Source organism: Rutidosis leptorrhynchoides, chromosome 9 (genome assembly GCF_046630445.1).
Source record: "Rutidosis leptorrhynchoides isolate AG116_Rl617_1_P2 chromosome 9, CSIRO_AGI_Rlap_v1, whole genome shotgun sequence".
Taxonomy (NCBI): domain Eukaryota; kingdom Viridiplantae; phylum Streptophyta; class Magnoliopsida; order Asterales; family Asteraceae; genus Rutidosis; species Rutidosis leptorrhynchoides.
This window is the reverse complement of record NC_092341.1, coordinates 365,256,038-365,273,777: the sequence shown is the minus strand read 5'-3', so window position 1 is coordinate 365,273,777 and position 17,740 is coordinate 365,256,038. Positions and strand designations below refer to the sequence as shown.

Below are 17,740 nucleotides of genomic sequence, written 5' to 3'. Positions count from 1 at the left end.
AGAACTATAATATCGCCCAAAACTACTTTAGCTTTTGCAAAGCTCCCCCCCCCCCCCCCTCTTTTTTTTGCACTACTTCTTCTGTTACATATTTCTCGCGAGAGTTTTGAGGCAAATTGGATGATGAAGTCGAGGGCTTTACCTCTTCCCCTCGTCATCCTTTCCTAATATGAACCTTGAGTCATCATATTGTTTGATCATTCAACATCATTTGTTTAAATACCATAAACAAACACACTAACAGTTCAACATCCAGTCTTGAATTATTTAATCAAGAAACGATCAAACACAAGACAAAAAAATAGTATAGTTATGATTAACGACTATAATTAAAACTATATAATCAACCAAACTCTTAAGTGTTGCTGAATTATCAACCAAATTGATATGTTTTCATTCTAACCAATGTTTTTTTCACCAGATGCGTTAGAGAAATAAAAAAGTAATTAGTTTTTTTTTTTTTTTTAAATAACAAAAACTAGATAATAAAGTCCTTTCATCGGAAAATGAAAGAGACTAACAAAGATACAAGCATAACAGCAAGGCTCTACATCAGCAAACCCTAGCAAAACAAATGAGCTAACACTAACCAAAACCGAGTTTTACCGACATCAGGCCAAAAACAAAAGCCCAACAAACGACTAGGAAAAGCACAACGGAACAAACAACAAATCAAACCAAAACCTAATACATCGCAACTAAGAACCAACAAACCACCCGATCATCTAATTATCACCAACAAAACAAGCAAACAAACTAGCCGAGCTACCCGGCCACGGATACCTTTCGATTCTTGGAGACTAACTTAGACACCTTGCCATCAATTTTATTATAATTGATTTCCTTGCCCATAAGATTTGAATGAATACGACAACACATTAGTCGAACTGTTTCAAGTGTTCCTGAAGAGGGAGGAATTAAGTCTCGCTTCGTTAACCCGTCAAAAACCCCGTTTTTATCCGACTCGGCCCATTCTTTAAAGGGTAAGAAGAGGTTGAAACGCCAATGACCGGGACCAAGTTAGGATCACCAATATGAACATCAACTGGAGCTTTTCTAAAAAGGTTTGTGTTAGTAGTTACCACTAGTATTGTTCTAAGACAAAAACAATAAAGTTAGTGTTTTTAACTTTACCCATTACCATTTCCTCATTAACAAAGTGATTGAATAAGCATTAAACTAAATGCAAGGCTTTATTAACTTTTTTTTTTTTTGTCTAATACTATCTGACCCATTTCACCAGTTTCATGTTTTCACTGATTCAATAAATTAACACATCTTAAAGTATGAGATCCAAAAAATAGGTGGTGAATGGTACACAGAAACAGGGCCCCCAAGATTCCATATTTCCATTATTACTGATGAAGGTACACACACACATTTATTCTGATGGTGCAGTTCAATAATGGAAGCTCTGTCACAAGATCCTGACATTCATATCAACCTCTTTCCATAACTTTAAGTATCACAAAAGTTTGACCAAAATCAATTTCATACCATGCCAACACAAAATCATACACCCTGTACAGTAGTAATACAACTCACCAAACATGCACACAGGACAAACTTTACCAACATGTGCCAACAAAATCATAATCTGGCTTAGCTTTTTATTCAAATTATTACCTTTTAACATTATTGTAACAGGAAATGGAAATAGTTAGGTTAAACTTAAAGAGATTTTGCAGAAATATATTAGGACAATATCAGACATTGACACATTTACTGAAGCATCATTATTTCCATTTCATGCTACTGAAAATTGCTACCCAAAAAAAAAAAAAAAAAAACTGATGTATTATTTTATTCTTATTCTTATAGAAGAATAAATAAAGAGAGGCATCAAATATAAAAGATTGTGTCAACACAATAATCCTCCTTATACTTTCTTCTATAGTCTGTAACAGTAATGTATACACTTTTTTTTAAAAGTTATGTTTTTGTTGCTTAAGCCAAGCTGATCCGGTCCATTTTGACCCGGACCCATTTACATGCATTACTTAACCCGTCGAACTAGCCATTTTACAAACTACTAGTAGTCCAGAGAAAACAAAATTATACAAGCATAAATAGCAACAGCTTTTTGAACATTTTTCATCAGATAATATCAAGAAGTTAGCAGTTTCTAACATTAGAACCCTAAACCAACAAGATACACTAAAAGAAAACACAGCAACAGGAAAACGTTAAGTTCCCATTTAGATTGGTTGTTTTTCTACCAAAACATAACTATTTCGTCTTAATAACGTTGGATAACAGCAGCGTTTATTGAGCATATAGACTTCACTAGTTCCCGTTACAACTTTGTCCCGTGCCCCTTGGAGCTGCATGAAACAATCAATTAACAATTATATCAATTTATTGCAAGTGATGAAGTTTTAGCAAAAAAAATTTGAAATAGTAGATACTCACCTAGACCAATAGCGTCACAACTTTTCATTATCCTAAGCCTTTTGCAGGTACCGATAAACATCCTGCATATATATTTCAAAAAAATCAGATAAATGATATTAACATTGATAAATATAATTAAGAAAATGATTAAATCTTACTCCCAAGGGACATCTCCAACAAGCATCCAATCACCATCTTTGTCCTCGTACGTAAGAACGTATTCTGATCCGTGCAATAAGTCCTTCAATTTTGTCTCACTCAGCTTTTCATTGCCATTAGCCCCATGAGAACCATACTTACCTGAATAGTAACGTGGAGTATATTTGACTTTTTAGTGTCAAAATAGTTATTTTGAAAGTCAAATTAACAAAAATTATGCATAGAAAAATAGCTAACCAATAGTGAAACAACTGAACATCTTTTCAAGTGCTGAAGACAATTCTTGGTACACGGAATACATTCTCAAGTCAACTTTTCTTAGATACGGTGCGCCATCCATGCTGACTTTCACAAAAAGGGCACGCTCGTCTGCTTTTCGCTCTACTCCGTTTCCGTTTTTTGAAGTGGTAATAGCTATTGCATTTTTCCTAAATGATGATCTTATAGGAGGCCAACCCACAACTTGCGCCCTGGCGTATCCAAAAAAAAAAAAAAGTCAACCATTTTTAATAATCAAGTTTGACCAAAGGTTTGAACTTTTTTCATTATTTAGAACTTACTTGGCAGTGGAGGCAATGTTGCGGTTACTTTCAACAATTGAGTGGTTTTGTTTCGCGTTGTTAGAAATACAAGTGCTTTCTTGAATAGGAGCAGGAACCTCACGACTTGATCGAAGTGCTACCTACACACATCAATGATGGTCTCAATTTTGACTTTTGTGGTCAACTAAGACTACTATTTAAATCGCAAATCAAGAAAATATCTATAAACTAGATAAAAATATCGAAGGCACCTAAAAACAGTTGAAAAAGAAAGTGTTGAGATTGGTCATGTATCAAACTCGATATCAAATATAAACTTGAAAATTCAGACATTTTACCTGAGAATTCAAAATGTAAATTGCATTTCTTATTGGACTAATTATTGAAAGTAAAATTTTCAAGAAACATAGATGTATCGGTTTTAGTAAGTAGTAACCACATATGGAGAACATTATACATATTTACAAGCAGAATAACAACATATGGAAAAATGTGTAAATTACATTATAAATTACTAGTATAAATTATAAACAAATTAAATGTACAATATAAAGGGTTAAATTCAAGGCTTACATTATAATTTTTTTTTGAGACGGAAGGAATTATCACATATGCATATTCATGGATGCACAAAAAAAGGAAACAATATCAATCAATTATTAATAATTTTAATTTAATAAACAATGAAAGAAACACAAACCTCAGAGAAAGAATCTTCAGTATCACAAAACCCTCTTTTGGTTCGCGAAACAACGGATTTGGGAGAAAACAAAGGAAAAAGTGGCTTCTCATCGAGTTTTGGTGATGTCATTAAGTTAAGTTCCGGGTTTCTATCGGGCGAACTTGATCCGGGTAGCCCGAGTCTGAGTTCAGTAGCTTTCAAATTCAGACTCGAATTCACATCTTTTAAAGAAGGCGACATTGTGGAGCTGCCCACAGAAGAACAATCGGATAATCCCATGTAATTTCGTTCTTTAAGATCACAAACACTGTCTATGGAATTGGAAGAAGTCAACAAGTTGACTTTTCTCTGACCTTCTTCAACACCAAGAAGTGGTGGACACATTGTGATCAAAGATCAAAAAAATCTTAACTTTTTCAACCCCTGTTTATAATAATTTATAAATACACATTAGAAACTTGGTTGGTTTCAATTATCCAATTTTATCATGCTAAAGATGTATATAAGACATTCATTTGTGGGTTTTTGACTTTGTAACCCACTTACCATGATTTAAATAGCTAATAAACTAAATTAATTAACTTTAAGAGAAATTAATTGTAGAAAAAAAAAATGGAAAATAGGAATTACAGGTTGAACCTTATCTAAAAGACAAACAAGAAGACCCTGATCATATTCTGGTTATAAACCCTAATTTATACACAAGTAAACATGTAAAAAAGTTAGCCCAATTCAGCTAAATTTTGATAGAACTTATAAAGCAGTCAAATTGTTTAACATTAACCCCGATTTGGAAACAAATTATCGGAATTTACCAGCTATTTAAGTAGAATTTTATTTACACTTGCATTTACAGGAAAATAAAATAAAATTACACAAAAATAAACAAAAAAGAGATGTGAGAATGAAAAAGAGCAAAAAGTATATTAAAAAGGTTTTATTTTTTGTCTGAAATTGAAAATTATTGTTTAGTTTCCATAATTGAAGAAGGGAGTTACCTGAATTAAGAAAGTAGAAGGTTTGGTGATGACGGATGAGACGGTGGGCGTGGTGGTGGAGTGAGCTGTTGTTTGTTGTCCCAGAGAGAGAGAGAGAGAGAGGGGGGGGGATGATTTTTTTGAAGCAGAAAGCAACAAAGGCTCACATCTGCGTCTACGGTCTAATATACAAACCTTGTAAAAATGTCTCACTCATTCACTTTAACATTTCAATCAGGTAAAGCTTAATTCTCACTCCCGTCATATGTCTGAATGTCCGCATGCGATTGTTATACTAAACACAGAAGATGAAATAATGTCTTATTTTGCGATCTAGCACACTTCATATGTGTTTTTAAATGTTACAGGCGAGTTTAATCTTCAATATTCACCATACAGACCTTTAAGTTATATCTTCTTTACATTACAAACATGTTCTACAGATCTTTAAATAAAAACATTTTTAAAAACAAACAGTACCTTAGTAACGACTTGTCACTGGCCATCGATTTCCCTATGAAGCATGAGATCCAGATTAGTATCTTGGTAACGCCCAAGATCGAATTAAAATGAGCTCTTGAATGGAGGGGAAGTCAATATGCGCAATTCACCCGATTACGGAACTCGTCGCTCGAGAGCTCGTCAAACAGGGGTTTTACTCGTAAGGATTTTAATACGGATTCAAAGATCAAATATCTAAAAACCGATATAATAGCTAGAAAACTCAAATGAGTCTAAACAAACTGTTTCTCCAAAAAGGTGAAAACACGTTGAACCATATTATAAAACGAAAGTAGAGTTATAACAAAAGGAATCAAAGTACTGGTTATAATGAATAAAGCAAACAAAAAAAAAAAAAAAAAAAAAAGCAACGGAGGCCGGAAGTGTTGAAGTGAAAACTAAAGTCCTACATTGCTAATGAGACAAAAAGAGAAAACAAAATCAAATCAAAAGTAATACGAACAAAAATAACAAAATCAGATGTTAACTTTTAACTAAAAACGACAATTAATAATGCATCATACGCGACTCCCCATTAATATATATTGATAATTGATAAAGTGTAATTTTAAATTTATGTTAAGGAAGAGTTCTAAATAATAAATAATAAGAAAAATCAGTCACTTCCGATTAATATAATTTCTTATTCTTATTGTATAATAAGACCCTGTTTGGTTCACGAATTCTAAAAGAATTTGATAGAACTGAAATTAAATTCCATAGACCACTTCCTTTGAAATCTTGAGATTCTTTCATCTATGAAACAAAGAGACTTACACAACCAACAACCAAAAACAAAACAAATCTAAACTAAGCTACTCGACACCGCAACCTAAACCACATTCAAACTAATAACAAAACCAAAAGGAAAGAAGAGAGCGAGAAATCCAAACCATCCGGCCCGATTCCAACCCCTCTGCTGTTCAACCCGAACCCAAAACAAACTACAAACAAACCCACAAGATCCGATACCTACAAAAACTAAATACCGCCAACATTAAATTTTGCAAGCTCGGCACCATTAATTAGTTAACCTCGTTTTAGATATAAGTTATGTTTTTTTAAATCACCATCTTAATTTTTGAAATAAGAGGAATGAATTGTTATAACTTGTCTTACAATGACCAAATCAATATCAATATATGTATTGATGAGAACAAAAATTATATGTCCAAAATTAATAAACTCGTGGAGTAACATCTAACTTTTATTCTTTATTCTTTTTGAAAATCCTCTTTATCGTAAAATCGTAAAATCAACAAATAAATAAAGATTACGTCTTTATCGTGAGGGAAAATCTTATATGCAGCAAAATCGCCCCCCGCCCCCCCAAAGATTTGAAAGGGGTTTGATAAATATCAGTTTTGCTTTTATATTAAAGATATATCTAACTAAATTTATTTAGGAAATAAATTATAGACTATTAATACTAATAGATGAGTGTTTGGTGAATAATAAATAGCGTTTATTGAAGAATTAGTGAAAGGATTATGATGTTGTAACGCTGATATGGTGAGGCATGTTCAAATCCCTTATAGGCCGTTTTCGAGAGAATCAGTGGAGGTCAGGTGAGACACAATCAAATCCCTTATAGGACATTTTCTAATCTGATTAGAGGTACTACCTCGATGCCGCTAGACCAACTGCCTTTGATTGTAACGTTTCATTTGCGTGTAACAACACGTGCATTTTATAGAATGCAACAAAACATTTCACTTAGGCCACTTACAATGGTTCACTTCTTTCACAAACATTTTTCCTGTCACATCAGTACAAACCCTTTAACATTTCTTTCACATTTTTTTCACTAAACACTCACTATCATACACTTTATTTCAAACTTTAACCAATTTAAAATTATTATTTAAATACAATAAATAAATACAAATAACATTTTATTAAATAAAATAAAAACATTACATTATTAAAAATTAAAAACTTTACATATTTAAAAAATAAAAGACAATACATAAATAAAAAAACACAATAAATAACGCTAATTGTTTCGAACAATATAATCATCCGGGAGTGTCCAAATGTGTTCGATCAAATTGTTGCGAAGGACATGATGCGCTCTTTTATCTCGCATCTCTCGATCCACCCGATCTTGGAGCTCAACTCTCTCCGCCCAAGTACGTCGCGGCATGTTTTCTCGATTTCGGAGATAATCCTCTTCGAGGTCACATATGTTGCGAGCGTTGTCTTCGGTGATCATGTTGTGAAGTATAACACAAGTGTACATGATTCGACGTATTTTATTGATACTAAAAGGTCTTGCTAGGTGTTTTAGTATTGCCCGACGACCTTGAAAAACACCGAAAGCTCGTTTCACGTCTTTTTTCGCGGCTTCTTAAAAACGTTTAAACTTTACATTTTTTTGGCTCAGTTGGACATTTAAACGACTTGACAAGTGTTGCCCATTCTAGGTATATGCCATCTACCAAGTAATACCCTTTTGTAAATTCGTGCCCGTTGATAGTGTAACGGACTTCCGGAGCTCGACCATCCAATAAATCTTCGAACATATCCGATTCATTAAGAACATTAATATCATTGTTCGAACCCGCTGGACCAAAGAAAGCGTGCCAAATCCACATATCGTAGGTAGCAACCGCCTCGAGTATTATTGTTGGTCCTTCGTGATCACCCCTGTGGTAATGCCCTTGCCACGCAACTGGACAATTTTTTCAAGCCCAGTGCATGCAATCGAGACTACCTAACATACTCGAAAAACCGTGCATCTCCAAATGTTTGGCATGCAATCGAGGAACATCTTCTTCAGTTGGTTTCCTTAAATATTCTCGCGAAAACATATGAATAATACATTTACAATAATTCTTTAAACAATCACGAGACGTTGATGCGTCCATGTGTAAATACTCATCGAATGCATCAGGCGCAATGTCATTCGCCAATTGACGTATGGCCGATGTACACTTTTGAAAAATATTGAAACCAAGTTGACCGGTTGCATCGTAACGTTGATCAAAATATTTAAAATAATCGGGTCTCGGTTGAGAATCATATGATAGAATAGCATGACCAATACGAATAAACAATGACTTACTCATTCGGTATCAATTTCGAAAATAATCACCCTGAAATGTTGGATTATTCGAGAAATAGTCGTTGTACAAACGATTACCGATATCAATCCGATCTCTTTGTAACCGATGTCTTCTAATAATTGTACGAGAATTTCGAGCTTCATCTTCTTCGTTCATTGCATCAAGTGAATCGAGTAAGTTAAGCGTGTTGTAACCGTCTTGAATTAAATCTTCATATCGGACTCTGCGCTATCACTATCCGTCACGCTCTCGCTCTCACTTTGAGAATTCAATAAATCATCCATATCCATTTGAATTTTTTTTTTTGTATTTGTTTGTGAAATATGAATGGAATATTTGATATGAGGGTGCGATTTGTTTGTTTGAAGTGGTAATATATATAATAATAGTTGTGTATTAAAAGAAAATAATAATAAAAAAATAGCCGTTTGAAAATTGAAAAAGAAAAAATAAAAAGTCTTGTGAGGCCCACCAAAAGAATCCGTTAGCCTCGTTGCAGCAGTCACTGGCGGCCAGTGGCGATTTGCTGGTGATGGTGGTCAGGCAGTGGCGATGACTAACGGACCCAACTCACCATCAATTGCATGCGGCCTTAGAAATAAAAAAACGATACAAGACATGCAACTTTCTCATAAAGATTTTAAAATAATGAAGTGATATTCTACCTATCTACATGAAGTGTATATTAGTTCGTTACTTTCACAAATTAACCATTTTATTTGTACTTATCAAGAATCAAGAAAATCTTCTTTTCTAAAATTAAAGATCCTAAAATTAATAAAATTATTCCTAAAAATTAGTAACGAAAAAGTATCCAACAGAATCCTTCAAATACTCATCACATATTCCTTCAAAAACCCTAAACACACGTACTCACATTCACTAATTTTCTCCCATAACCATGGCGGACACCGAAGCTCCAAAAACAACCACCATTGATGCTGACGAAAATTCACCTGTCGAAGAAGTCCGATTAACTGTTTCCACCACCGATGATCCATCGTTGCCCGTATGGACTTTTCGAATGTGGTTCCTAGGAATACTTTCATGTGTCATCTTATCATTTCTCAACACTTTCTTTAATTACCGAACCGAACCACTTATAATTTCTATGATCTCGGTTCAAGTAGCCACGCTTCCAATCGGTCGGTTTATGGCGGCTGTTCTTCCGTCGAAAGAGTTTAATGTTTTAGGGTTCGGGTTCTCGTTCAACCCGGGCCCGTTTAATATGAAAGAACATGTGCTTATTTCGATATTTGCAAATGCTGGATCCGCTTTTGGAAGCGGATCTGCCTACGCTGTAGGGATTGTTAATATTATTCGAGCTTTTTATCATCGAAAAATCTCGTTTATTGCTAGTTGGATCCTTGTGATTACTACTCAGGTCTGTTCTTGTTCGTAAACCCTAATGTTTTATGTTGCTTACGATTTTTGTTTGTATTATTTTGTAGAAATATTAAAATTGAAAATGTAAATCAAATCAAATCAAATCAAATCAGGTTATGTTATCTATTTGTGAATTATTATTTGTTATTAAGATCAAAATAGTTTATAAAATAAGGTACATTTTAGGTATGTCATAATATTAGGCGTTTAAGTTGTTATAGTTTGGTAACATGCATATTGAATTATTTGAAATTTCCACATACATTTATCTATTTGCTGTTGCGCATAATCAGAACAACTATTTTTTGGTACATGAATCAATTACTCTATCAGAAGATTCTATTTTTTAACTAATTATATTATAGCACGTATAACTTTGAAGATATAATTACACAACTTTTTAATTTTATGATACAAAGCTTATTCACGATAGCTTATCAAATATCAAAGGTTTAGGCTTGTATATTGAAATAAATCGAGTAGAAATTTCATGCAATCGTTAAAGATATATAATGTCTCATTATTTGAATAATGTGTTTATAATGTCTCTTTTAATGAATAATGTGTTTGTTTACTTAAAACTTCTTTTCACCTAAAAAGTAACCAAAATAAAATGATAATAATACTAATGATAAGGGCTAAGACTATTTCCAACCGTGATTGTGACGTCACGGGCAGTTAGTGCACTTTTTGGCTAAAAAGTGCAATCTGACTGAGACATAGCAGTTTCTGACATTTTTTAACCGCTGTGTCAGTTTTTTGTGTTAAATATTGGGTTAGGGTAATGTGATAAAATTTGATTGGAAAGGGAGGGGAAAAAATTAATTAAACATAAAATATATATATATATTAATTTAAACTAGAAAATTATGTGATTGGCAAAAAATAAAACTCACGGACAAATTGCAACCCGTCACAATCATGACTCACGGATGGAGGTGCATGTGGCTGACGGATGGTTAAGTACCGTCAGTTTTCGTCAGAATGCAACACGTCATCTGACAGATGAAAAGCGACGCCGGGTTGGAGGTGGTCTAACCATGTCATATACAAAGCTATAGTATGTAAATCAATAATAATATGTAAAAGCTATACGGTCTCATATGTATGGAAACGGCATCTCATCATATACAGAATGGTCAACTTTTGTGAGACTAATAGTATGTAAATCAATCAATAATAATAATTACGTAGTAATAAAGTTGATAATAATAATATAATATAATATAATAATACCAAGTAACAATAACATAACAATAACATAACATAACAATAACAATAACAATATTCATAATAATAAAATGATAATAGTAGTAAAACGGATTCGTTATTTGACATGTTTTATATTAATCCGTACACTACCAATTGTAGTCATACACCACGTTGTTTTAAACTATAATTCAAATGAATGAATTAAAACATGTTTAATAAGAAATGATTGAATGACTAAACATTGTTTTTATTCACCCATTTTTTTTTATTTTGTATGACTATAAACAAATATATGATGATAATGATGATGATTAAGTAGATGGAGTTTTATGGAGCAGGTACTAGGATACGGTTGGGCAGGTGTTTTGAGAAAATATGTTGTTGACCCCGCTCAGATGTGGTGGCCCAGCTCACTTGTTCAAGTCTCCCTTTTCAGGTTTACATAAAACACACTTGTTTATCTAACTATTTTTATTTTGTTTTTAATTGTATAGAAACAAAAACTACATTCACGTTGTTTCACATCAAAATTGAATTTCAAATTTTTTCATGTATTATTTTTTACAGTTTCTAGAGAACATATGATTTATATCAGTGTTAATTTTTGATAATTAACTATCAATATTGATAATTAGACATAATTAGACATAAGTAAGATATCAGTTATCTTGTTTATAGCTACAAATGACTAAATAAAGTAGTTTGTGATCTACTTTAACTCCAAAACTTGCTTGAAAACAACTTATGAGAACTTTGTGCCACTCCATTACTTGTTGGTTCTTTCACATTAACATGTATACTTGTTTAACCCTTTCTCAGGGCTCTACACGAGACCGATGAATCATCATCACGAATGACTAGAGCGAAATTCTTCATAATCGCACTAATTTGTAGTTTCTCATGGTACATTATCCCCGGCTACCTTTTCACAACACTCTCAAGCCTCTCAATTCTCTGCCTCGTGTTCCCTAAATCAATAACAGCCCAACAAATTGGTTCGGGCATGAAAGGGCTCGGGCTGCTATCATTCACAGCAGATTGGTCAGTCATAGCATCATATTTGGGCAGCCCACTTGTGACCCCGTTTTTCGCTATTGTAAATGTTTACATTGGATTTGTGAGCATTATGTACATTTTAATCCCTATTGCTTATTGGGGATTTAACACGTATATGGCGAAAACGTTCCCTATTTTCTCGTCGCACCTTTTTGATAAACATGGACAAACTTACAACGTGTCAGCGATTGTTAATCAAGATTTTGAGATAGATATGCCACAGTACGAGAATATTGGACAAATACATATGAGTATGTTTTTCGCGCTTACTTATGGTATTGGTTTTGCGGCTGTCGTCTCAACCTTAACACATGTTGCCTTGTTTAATGGGAGGTACTACTTTTACTATTCTATAGATTTTTTTTATAGGTGGTAAAATGAGCGGGTCAAACGGTCAAAACAAGTTAGCTTCTTAATGGGTAGAAATGGTCAGGTGGGAAGTCCCTATGTTTTCTGAATCTTTTTAACTTGTTTTAAACCTACAAATTTAATACATTATATTATATTACATTACATTACATTACACTCTTACACTAAAAAGGATCCCTTTTCCTACTGTTTATACTCTTATACTAAAAGGGATTGTATTATATTATATTATATTATATTATATTATATTATACTCTTATACTAAAACGATCCCTTTTACTTCTGTTCACAGTAGCAAAAGCGAAATTATCCCGAAATCTAAGGGTAAATTGGTAATTTTCAGGTGTTTGTTAAAATAATTTTCATTAATTTTTACAACTTTTCCCCCTTCCTTTTTCCCTTCCTTTTTCATTCCTTTATTTTTTTTTACGTTCGATTCACCGACCAAAACCACCCGAAGCGCAGGTTTTTTTTATCCCTAGTTATACACATACCGGGATATTTCAACGTGTTTGACTTGTTAGCCCATTTGTTCTACTTCTTTGATCCATAAGGAATAAAACATATTCAGTACGACCCATCTATAGTAAATGGGTAAAAATTGTCATCTATGGTTTCTATGATTATTTATGTTGTATGGTACATATAATGTTTTATCAATCTGATATCTGTACAGAGAAATAATGAACCAATATCGAGCTTCGACTAAAAGTAAGATGGATATTCATACAAAGCTTATGAAGAAATACAAAGACATACCAAACTGGTGGTTTTATTTGCTTGTTAGCGCTTCGTTTGTTCTGTCGCTCGTGCTTTGTATTTTCATGAGAGATGAAGTCCAAATGCCATGGTGGGGGCTAGTTTTATCATGTATCATGGCATTTGCTTTTACTCTTCCAATTAGCGTCATAACTGCAACTACGAATCAGGTAATTGTTAAAACAATACATTTAAGTAGTTGTATTCGGGTCGTATCTTCATTTATTTTATATTTTTTTTGTTACAGACTCCCGGGCTAAATATCATCACAGAATACTTTATGGGAGTTATATATCCCGGAAGGCCCATAGCCAACGTTACTTTTAAAACTTACGGTTACATTAGTATGACCCAAGCCATTTCGTTTCTTAACGATTTCAAATTAGGCCATTACATGAAGATCCCACCTCGCTCCATGTTTCTCGTTCAGGTACATTTGTCATTATCTTGAACAAAATATATTATGTGTATTTAACATATGTCTCTATTAATTTTTTATTTATGGACAGTTCATTGGAACTATTGTCGCGGGGACAGTTAATATCTCGGTTGCTTGGTGGCTACTAAATACCGTTGAAAACATATGTCAAGATCATCTACTTCCGCCTGGTAGCCCATGGACGTGCCCAGGTGACCGCGTCTTTTATGACGCGTCGGTCATTTGGGGACTAGTGGGGCCCAAGAGAATATTTGGTTCTCTTGGGCCTTACGGTGCGCTAAACTGGTTCTTTTTAGGCGGGTTTCTTGGGCCCGTTGTGATATACTTGATCCATAAGGCTTTTCCAAAACAAAAGTGGATCAAATATATCAACCTTCCAGTTATTTTGGGATCTTGCGCGATGATGCCTCCTGCCACGGCGGTTAATTACAACAGTTGGGTTTTCACTGGTACCATTTTCAACTTTTTCGTGTTGAAGTATCGAAAGAATTGGTGGCAAAAGTACAACTATGTCCTTTCGGCTGCGCTTGATGCTGGTTTGGCTTTCATGGGGATACTTTTGTACTTTTCGCTTTCGATGTGGGATGTAGGATTGTCATGGTGGGGTACTCAAGGCGAGCATTGTCCCTTGGCTACTTGTCCCATGGCTAAAGGTGTTGCAGCTGATGGGTGTCCGATTATTTGAAGTTTCTTTGGTGATGCTTTATGATATAGGAACGTATATAAATAAGGATGAAGGTGGTTGAACTTTTGTTAATATATTTGATTTTTGGTACATGTTTGTCATTTTTGTTTGCTGTCAAGAAACACAGTTATTAAAAAATTGCAAGATTTATTCATTATGAAGAAGATTGTAAAAATATTGTTCAAGGGTGTGTTTGCAAGTAAACTTGGGTAGTTTATTTGTTTTATTTTATTTTATCTTTTTATGGTGATAAAAATTAGGTTTGGAAATTTTTTTTTTTATCAATGTCTCATGTTTTTTTTTTACCAGCAAAAATAATTTTATTGAAAACCCCCTGCTAGCAAGGCACTAGCAGCCAATTGTCACAACAAATATTACAATTATATCTGGTAGTGAATAGGAAAGTTTATAAACTTTACAAATTTACCCTAAACTTTTTATTTTTTATAATTCAACCACAATATCTACATATCTAAAAGAGATAGGGGTAGTGAATAGGGAAGTTTATAAACTTCACAAACTTACCCTAAACTTTTTATTTTTATAATTCAACCACAATCTTCATAAAAGTTAACTTCATAGTTTTTATAAACTTATCACAAACTTTTCACATTTCATAATTTAACCATAAAACCTCTCATTCATTATAAATCCCCCACACAATTTTTATTGTCTAATAACTATTCATTATTATTATTATTATTATTATTATTATTATTATTATTATTAAATCAATCACATAATTTTCAACTTTATTATTGTTTAACTTTTTTCCTTATTATAAATTAACTACGTACCTCATTTTTTAATAATTGTTTTATTGTAATTATATATATACACATATATATTATATAAATAGTTTGTACCAATCGTTGATGTACGTCCCACTTTATTGATTGAGCATTTGGATCTCTTCTCTAGACAAAACGAAAAGTAAAACAAAAAATGATGAATAATTACTTTCACGCTTATTACAAATCAATCACATAACTATTTTTGATCTTTTCTCGACAAAACGAAAAAAAATGATAAATAATTATTTTCTCTATGTAATTAATATTAATCAAGGGTGAAGAACCGGCGCAAAGCCAGGTCGTCCAACTAGTTTACTCTATTACACAACCAATTATAAAAAAAAAAAAAAAAAAAAAAAATTATCAGGTTATTTTTTTCATTTTATGTCAATTTAAGCTCTGTTTTACCAAAGAATTTACACCATTAATGGATGCACGCTGAATAATCAAAGCTATAACATCCAATGAAATTAAGCAACTGAAACAGCTCAAGTTATCATAAACATGTCTAAGCTTATTTACGAATTTAGAGAATTATGTAAACTACCTTCACATTTGCTAAAGTATAAGGGATGAATTAGATTTTTATTATAGATAAAGGGCTGAAAAGTAACTAACATGGCCAGATATTTTTCATCCTTTCAGCTTTTGACATCAGGCATTTTTAAATTAAATGGTAACTAAATATTCTGTTTCATTCCAATCATGAGATAAACCGTTTAATCCTTCTCTTATAGATTCATTAAATCTCCTTAATCATGATTTCGAGTTTCAGCAAATTTCTATGAATTAGCTATGAAGCCGAGGTTATCAGAGTACTGATCAATTACATAATTTTGTAAAATTTAATTTGAAAAATTTACGAACCATACCGAATATATGTTTTACGATCTTCGCAACGTAGAAATGTTGATTACGATACTGATTGATTGATATCATGTTGTTCATCGTCCTACATATAATGCTGATAGGTTCTAAATTCGAAATATCTGATTGACTGATTTTATTATTTATACGTGATGATATATCTTTTGCAGATCAAAATATGGATGGATTATCGAATGATCAGGTCGTACTTTGTTGAAATTTTGGGGATTATTGAATTATTTTAGCGAATGGTTTGAAAGTTTCTCTAAGTATATCATTTTCGATTGTTTTGATAAATCATTTTTATCGTTGAATTATTTACATTCTAATCTAATTACTGTAGCTGCTATGATATTTTCCTGCTGCCTATGAATTCATGATAAATTATGTTTTGATTAATTGTGTTTTTAGATGCTTTTATTGCTGATTAGAAGTTAAGTGTTGTTGTTTGTGCAAGTAGTTAAGTAGGAGTCTTATTTTTGTTTGTTAATTTGGTATTGTAATGTACATATACCTCTATCGATGTGTTTTATGCAGTTGGAGTACTGATTTTGATTAAGAATTGACTCGAGTCAACCTTTTATTGTTAAGAAAATAGGTGCTTGAAGGATGATAAGCGTAGATGTGTAGTATATATATACTGTATTTATAACTTCATCGATTACTTTATTATATCACACATTGTAAGTTTGAAGTTTACCCATACATATTTGTCACAATTTCTTTAATTATTCTACTTTTGTGGTCTATGATTGACTTGGTAATTAATGTGTGAAAGTTGCTTATGTGAGGTGATTGTATATATCAGTTTCGATTGCTTCAAAATTCTTGAAATATTGGGTGATTTGCAAGATGGCTGATCAAAGCTACTTTAATCCTTTTTTTTTTTTTTTTTGTCATTGCAGTTTATGATTCAATGAAATTCTCTGTGATGCGAACATACGTCTTCGAATTGTATTGAACTTCATGCAGTGTTGTATGGTATTCAAATAGATAACTATTTACATTTCCTTTTGTATAGTCTGACAAATTAAGTACAAAATGCACGCCAGGTCTGAATCTTAAGGCTCATACTCAAGTACTAATTTCCATGGAATAAAATAACATACACTCATGCAATTCTGTTACCATAACTTTTATTAATTATGTTCAGGACATGATGTTGGTAGCTATTTTTGGTCACCTCTCACGTTCAAATTTGTTCCCATCTATATGTCCTTAAGTTTCCTTGTTCTGAATTATCCGTGTTTGGTATATCAATTACTACTATGATATAAACTTAAAAATCAGGCAGGCTCATCATTAATAAGGATCTTCAACAGTTGATACATCATCTCTTTAATGTAGTTGTAATCTGCAGAGATTCAAAAAACAAAATAATTGTTAAATAAAGATTCAAAAGAGAAGTCTAAAAATTAATAGATCAATTTCACAATGAATGAGAAGTTACTCCAAATTTGTAGGTTGCACTCGCGATTCAGTTACATCATGTTGCATTGGCATGGACAGCTGGAGTTCAATAGGGGCATGTGGGTCCTCCGTTATGGTTAAAGCATTCATTGCATTCTTGTTTGTTCCATAAACCTGCAGTGAATAATAACTAGTTTATATTTATATGTTTAGAATAACTGCTGAAATGATGAATATATCTGGTCCTACTTTTAAGATTTGTGTAGTGTTTATTTGCAAATACCTGTTTGTACAGTTCCATATTTTCTTCACGAATTTGATTTACCTGCTTAGTCAGTTCCATATTTTGTTGCTGAATGAACTTTCCCTGCAAAAAAGCCAAACGAGTTTGATTACTTGAATGTGCTTATTCTACAGCGTAATAACGCATCAATTTCTGC

General features: G+C 32.7%; 3 protein-coding genes across 3 annotated transcripts; 1 reads left to right on the top strand and 2 right to left on the bottom strand.

Annotated features, from left to right (window-relative positions):
• Positions 1-2,085: 2,085 nt before the first annotated feature.
• LOC139866279 (auxin-responsive protein IAA9-like) lies at positions 2,086-4,872 on the bottom strand. Its single transcript, XM_071854471.1, has 7 exons — positions 4,776-4,872; positions 3,796-4,200; positions 3,114-3,235; positions 2,791-3,023; positions 2,553-2,694; positions 2,413-2,474; positions 2,086-2,324 (listed from the first exon to the last, which is right to left on the bottom strand). Exons 2-7 carry the CDS (start codon positions 4,159-4,161, stop codon positions 2,287-2,289), a joined length of 963 nt encoding a protein of 320 aa, XP_071710572.1. The 5' UTR covers positions 4,162-4,200; positions 4,776-4,872; the 3' UTR covers positions 2,086-2,286.
• Positions 4,873-7,615: 2,743 nt separating this feature from the next.
• Positions 7,616-8,326, bottom strand: LOC139869280 (uncharacterized). The gene is made up of 2 exons (XM_071857594.1): positions 7,981-8,326; positions 7,616-7,929 (listed from the first exon to the last, which is right to left on the bottom strand). The coding sequence occupies exons 1-2, from the start codon at positions 8,324-8,326 to the stop codon at positions 7,616-7,618; spliced, it is 660 nt and encodes a 219-aa protein (XP_071713695.1).
• Positions 8,327-9,224: 898 nt separating this feature from the next.
• LOC139869279 (oligopeptide transporter 4-like) lies at positions 9,225-14,229 on the top strand. The gene is made up of 6 exons (XM_071857593.1): positions 9,225-9,707; positions 11,260-11,357; positions 11,741-12,310; positions 13,023-13,275; positions 13,353-13,535; positions 13,615-14,229. Exons 1-6 carry the CDS (start codon positions 9,225-9,227, stop codon positions 14,227-14,229), a joined length of 2,202 nt encoding a protein of 733 aa, XP_071713694.1.
• The last annotated feature ends 3,511 nt before the right edge of the window (positions 14,230-17,740 follow it).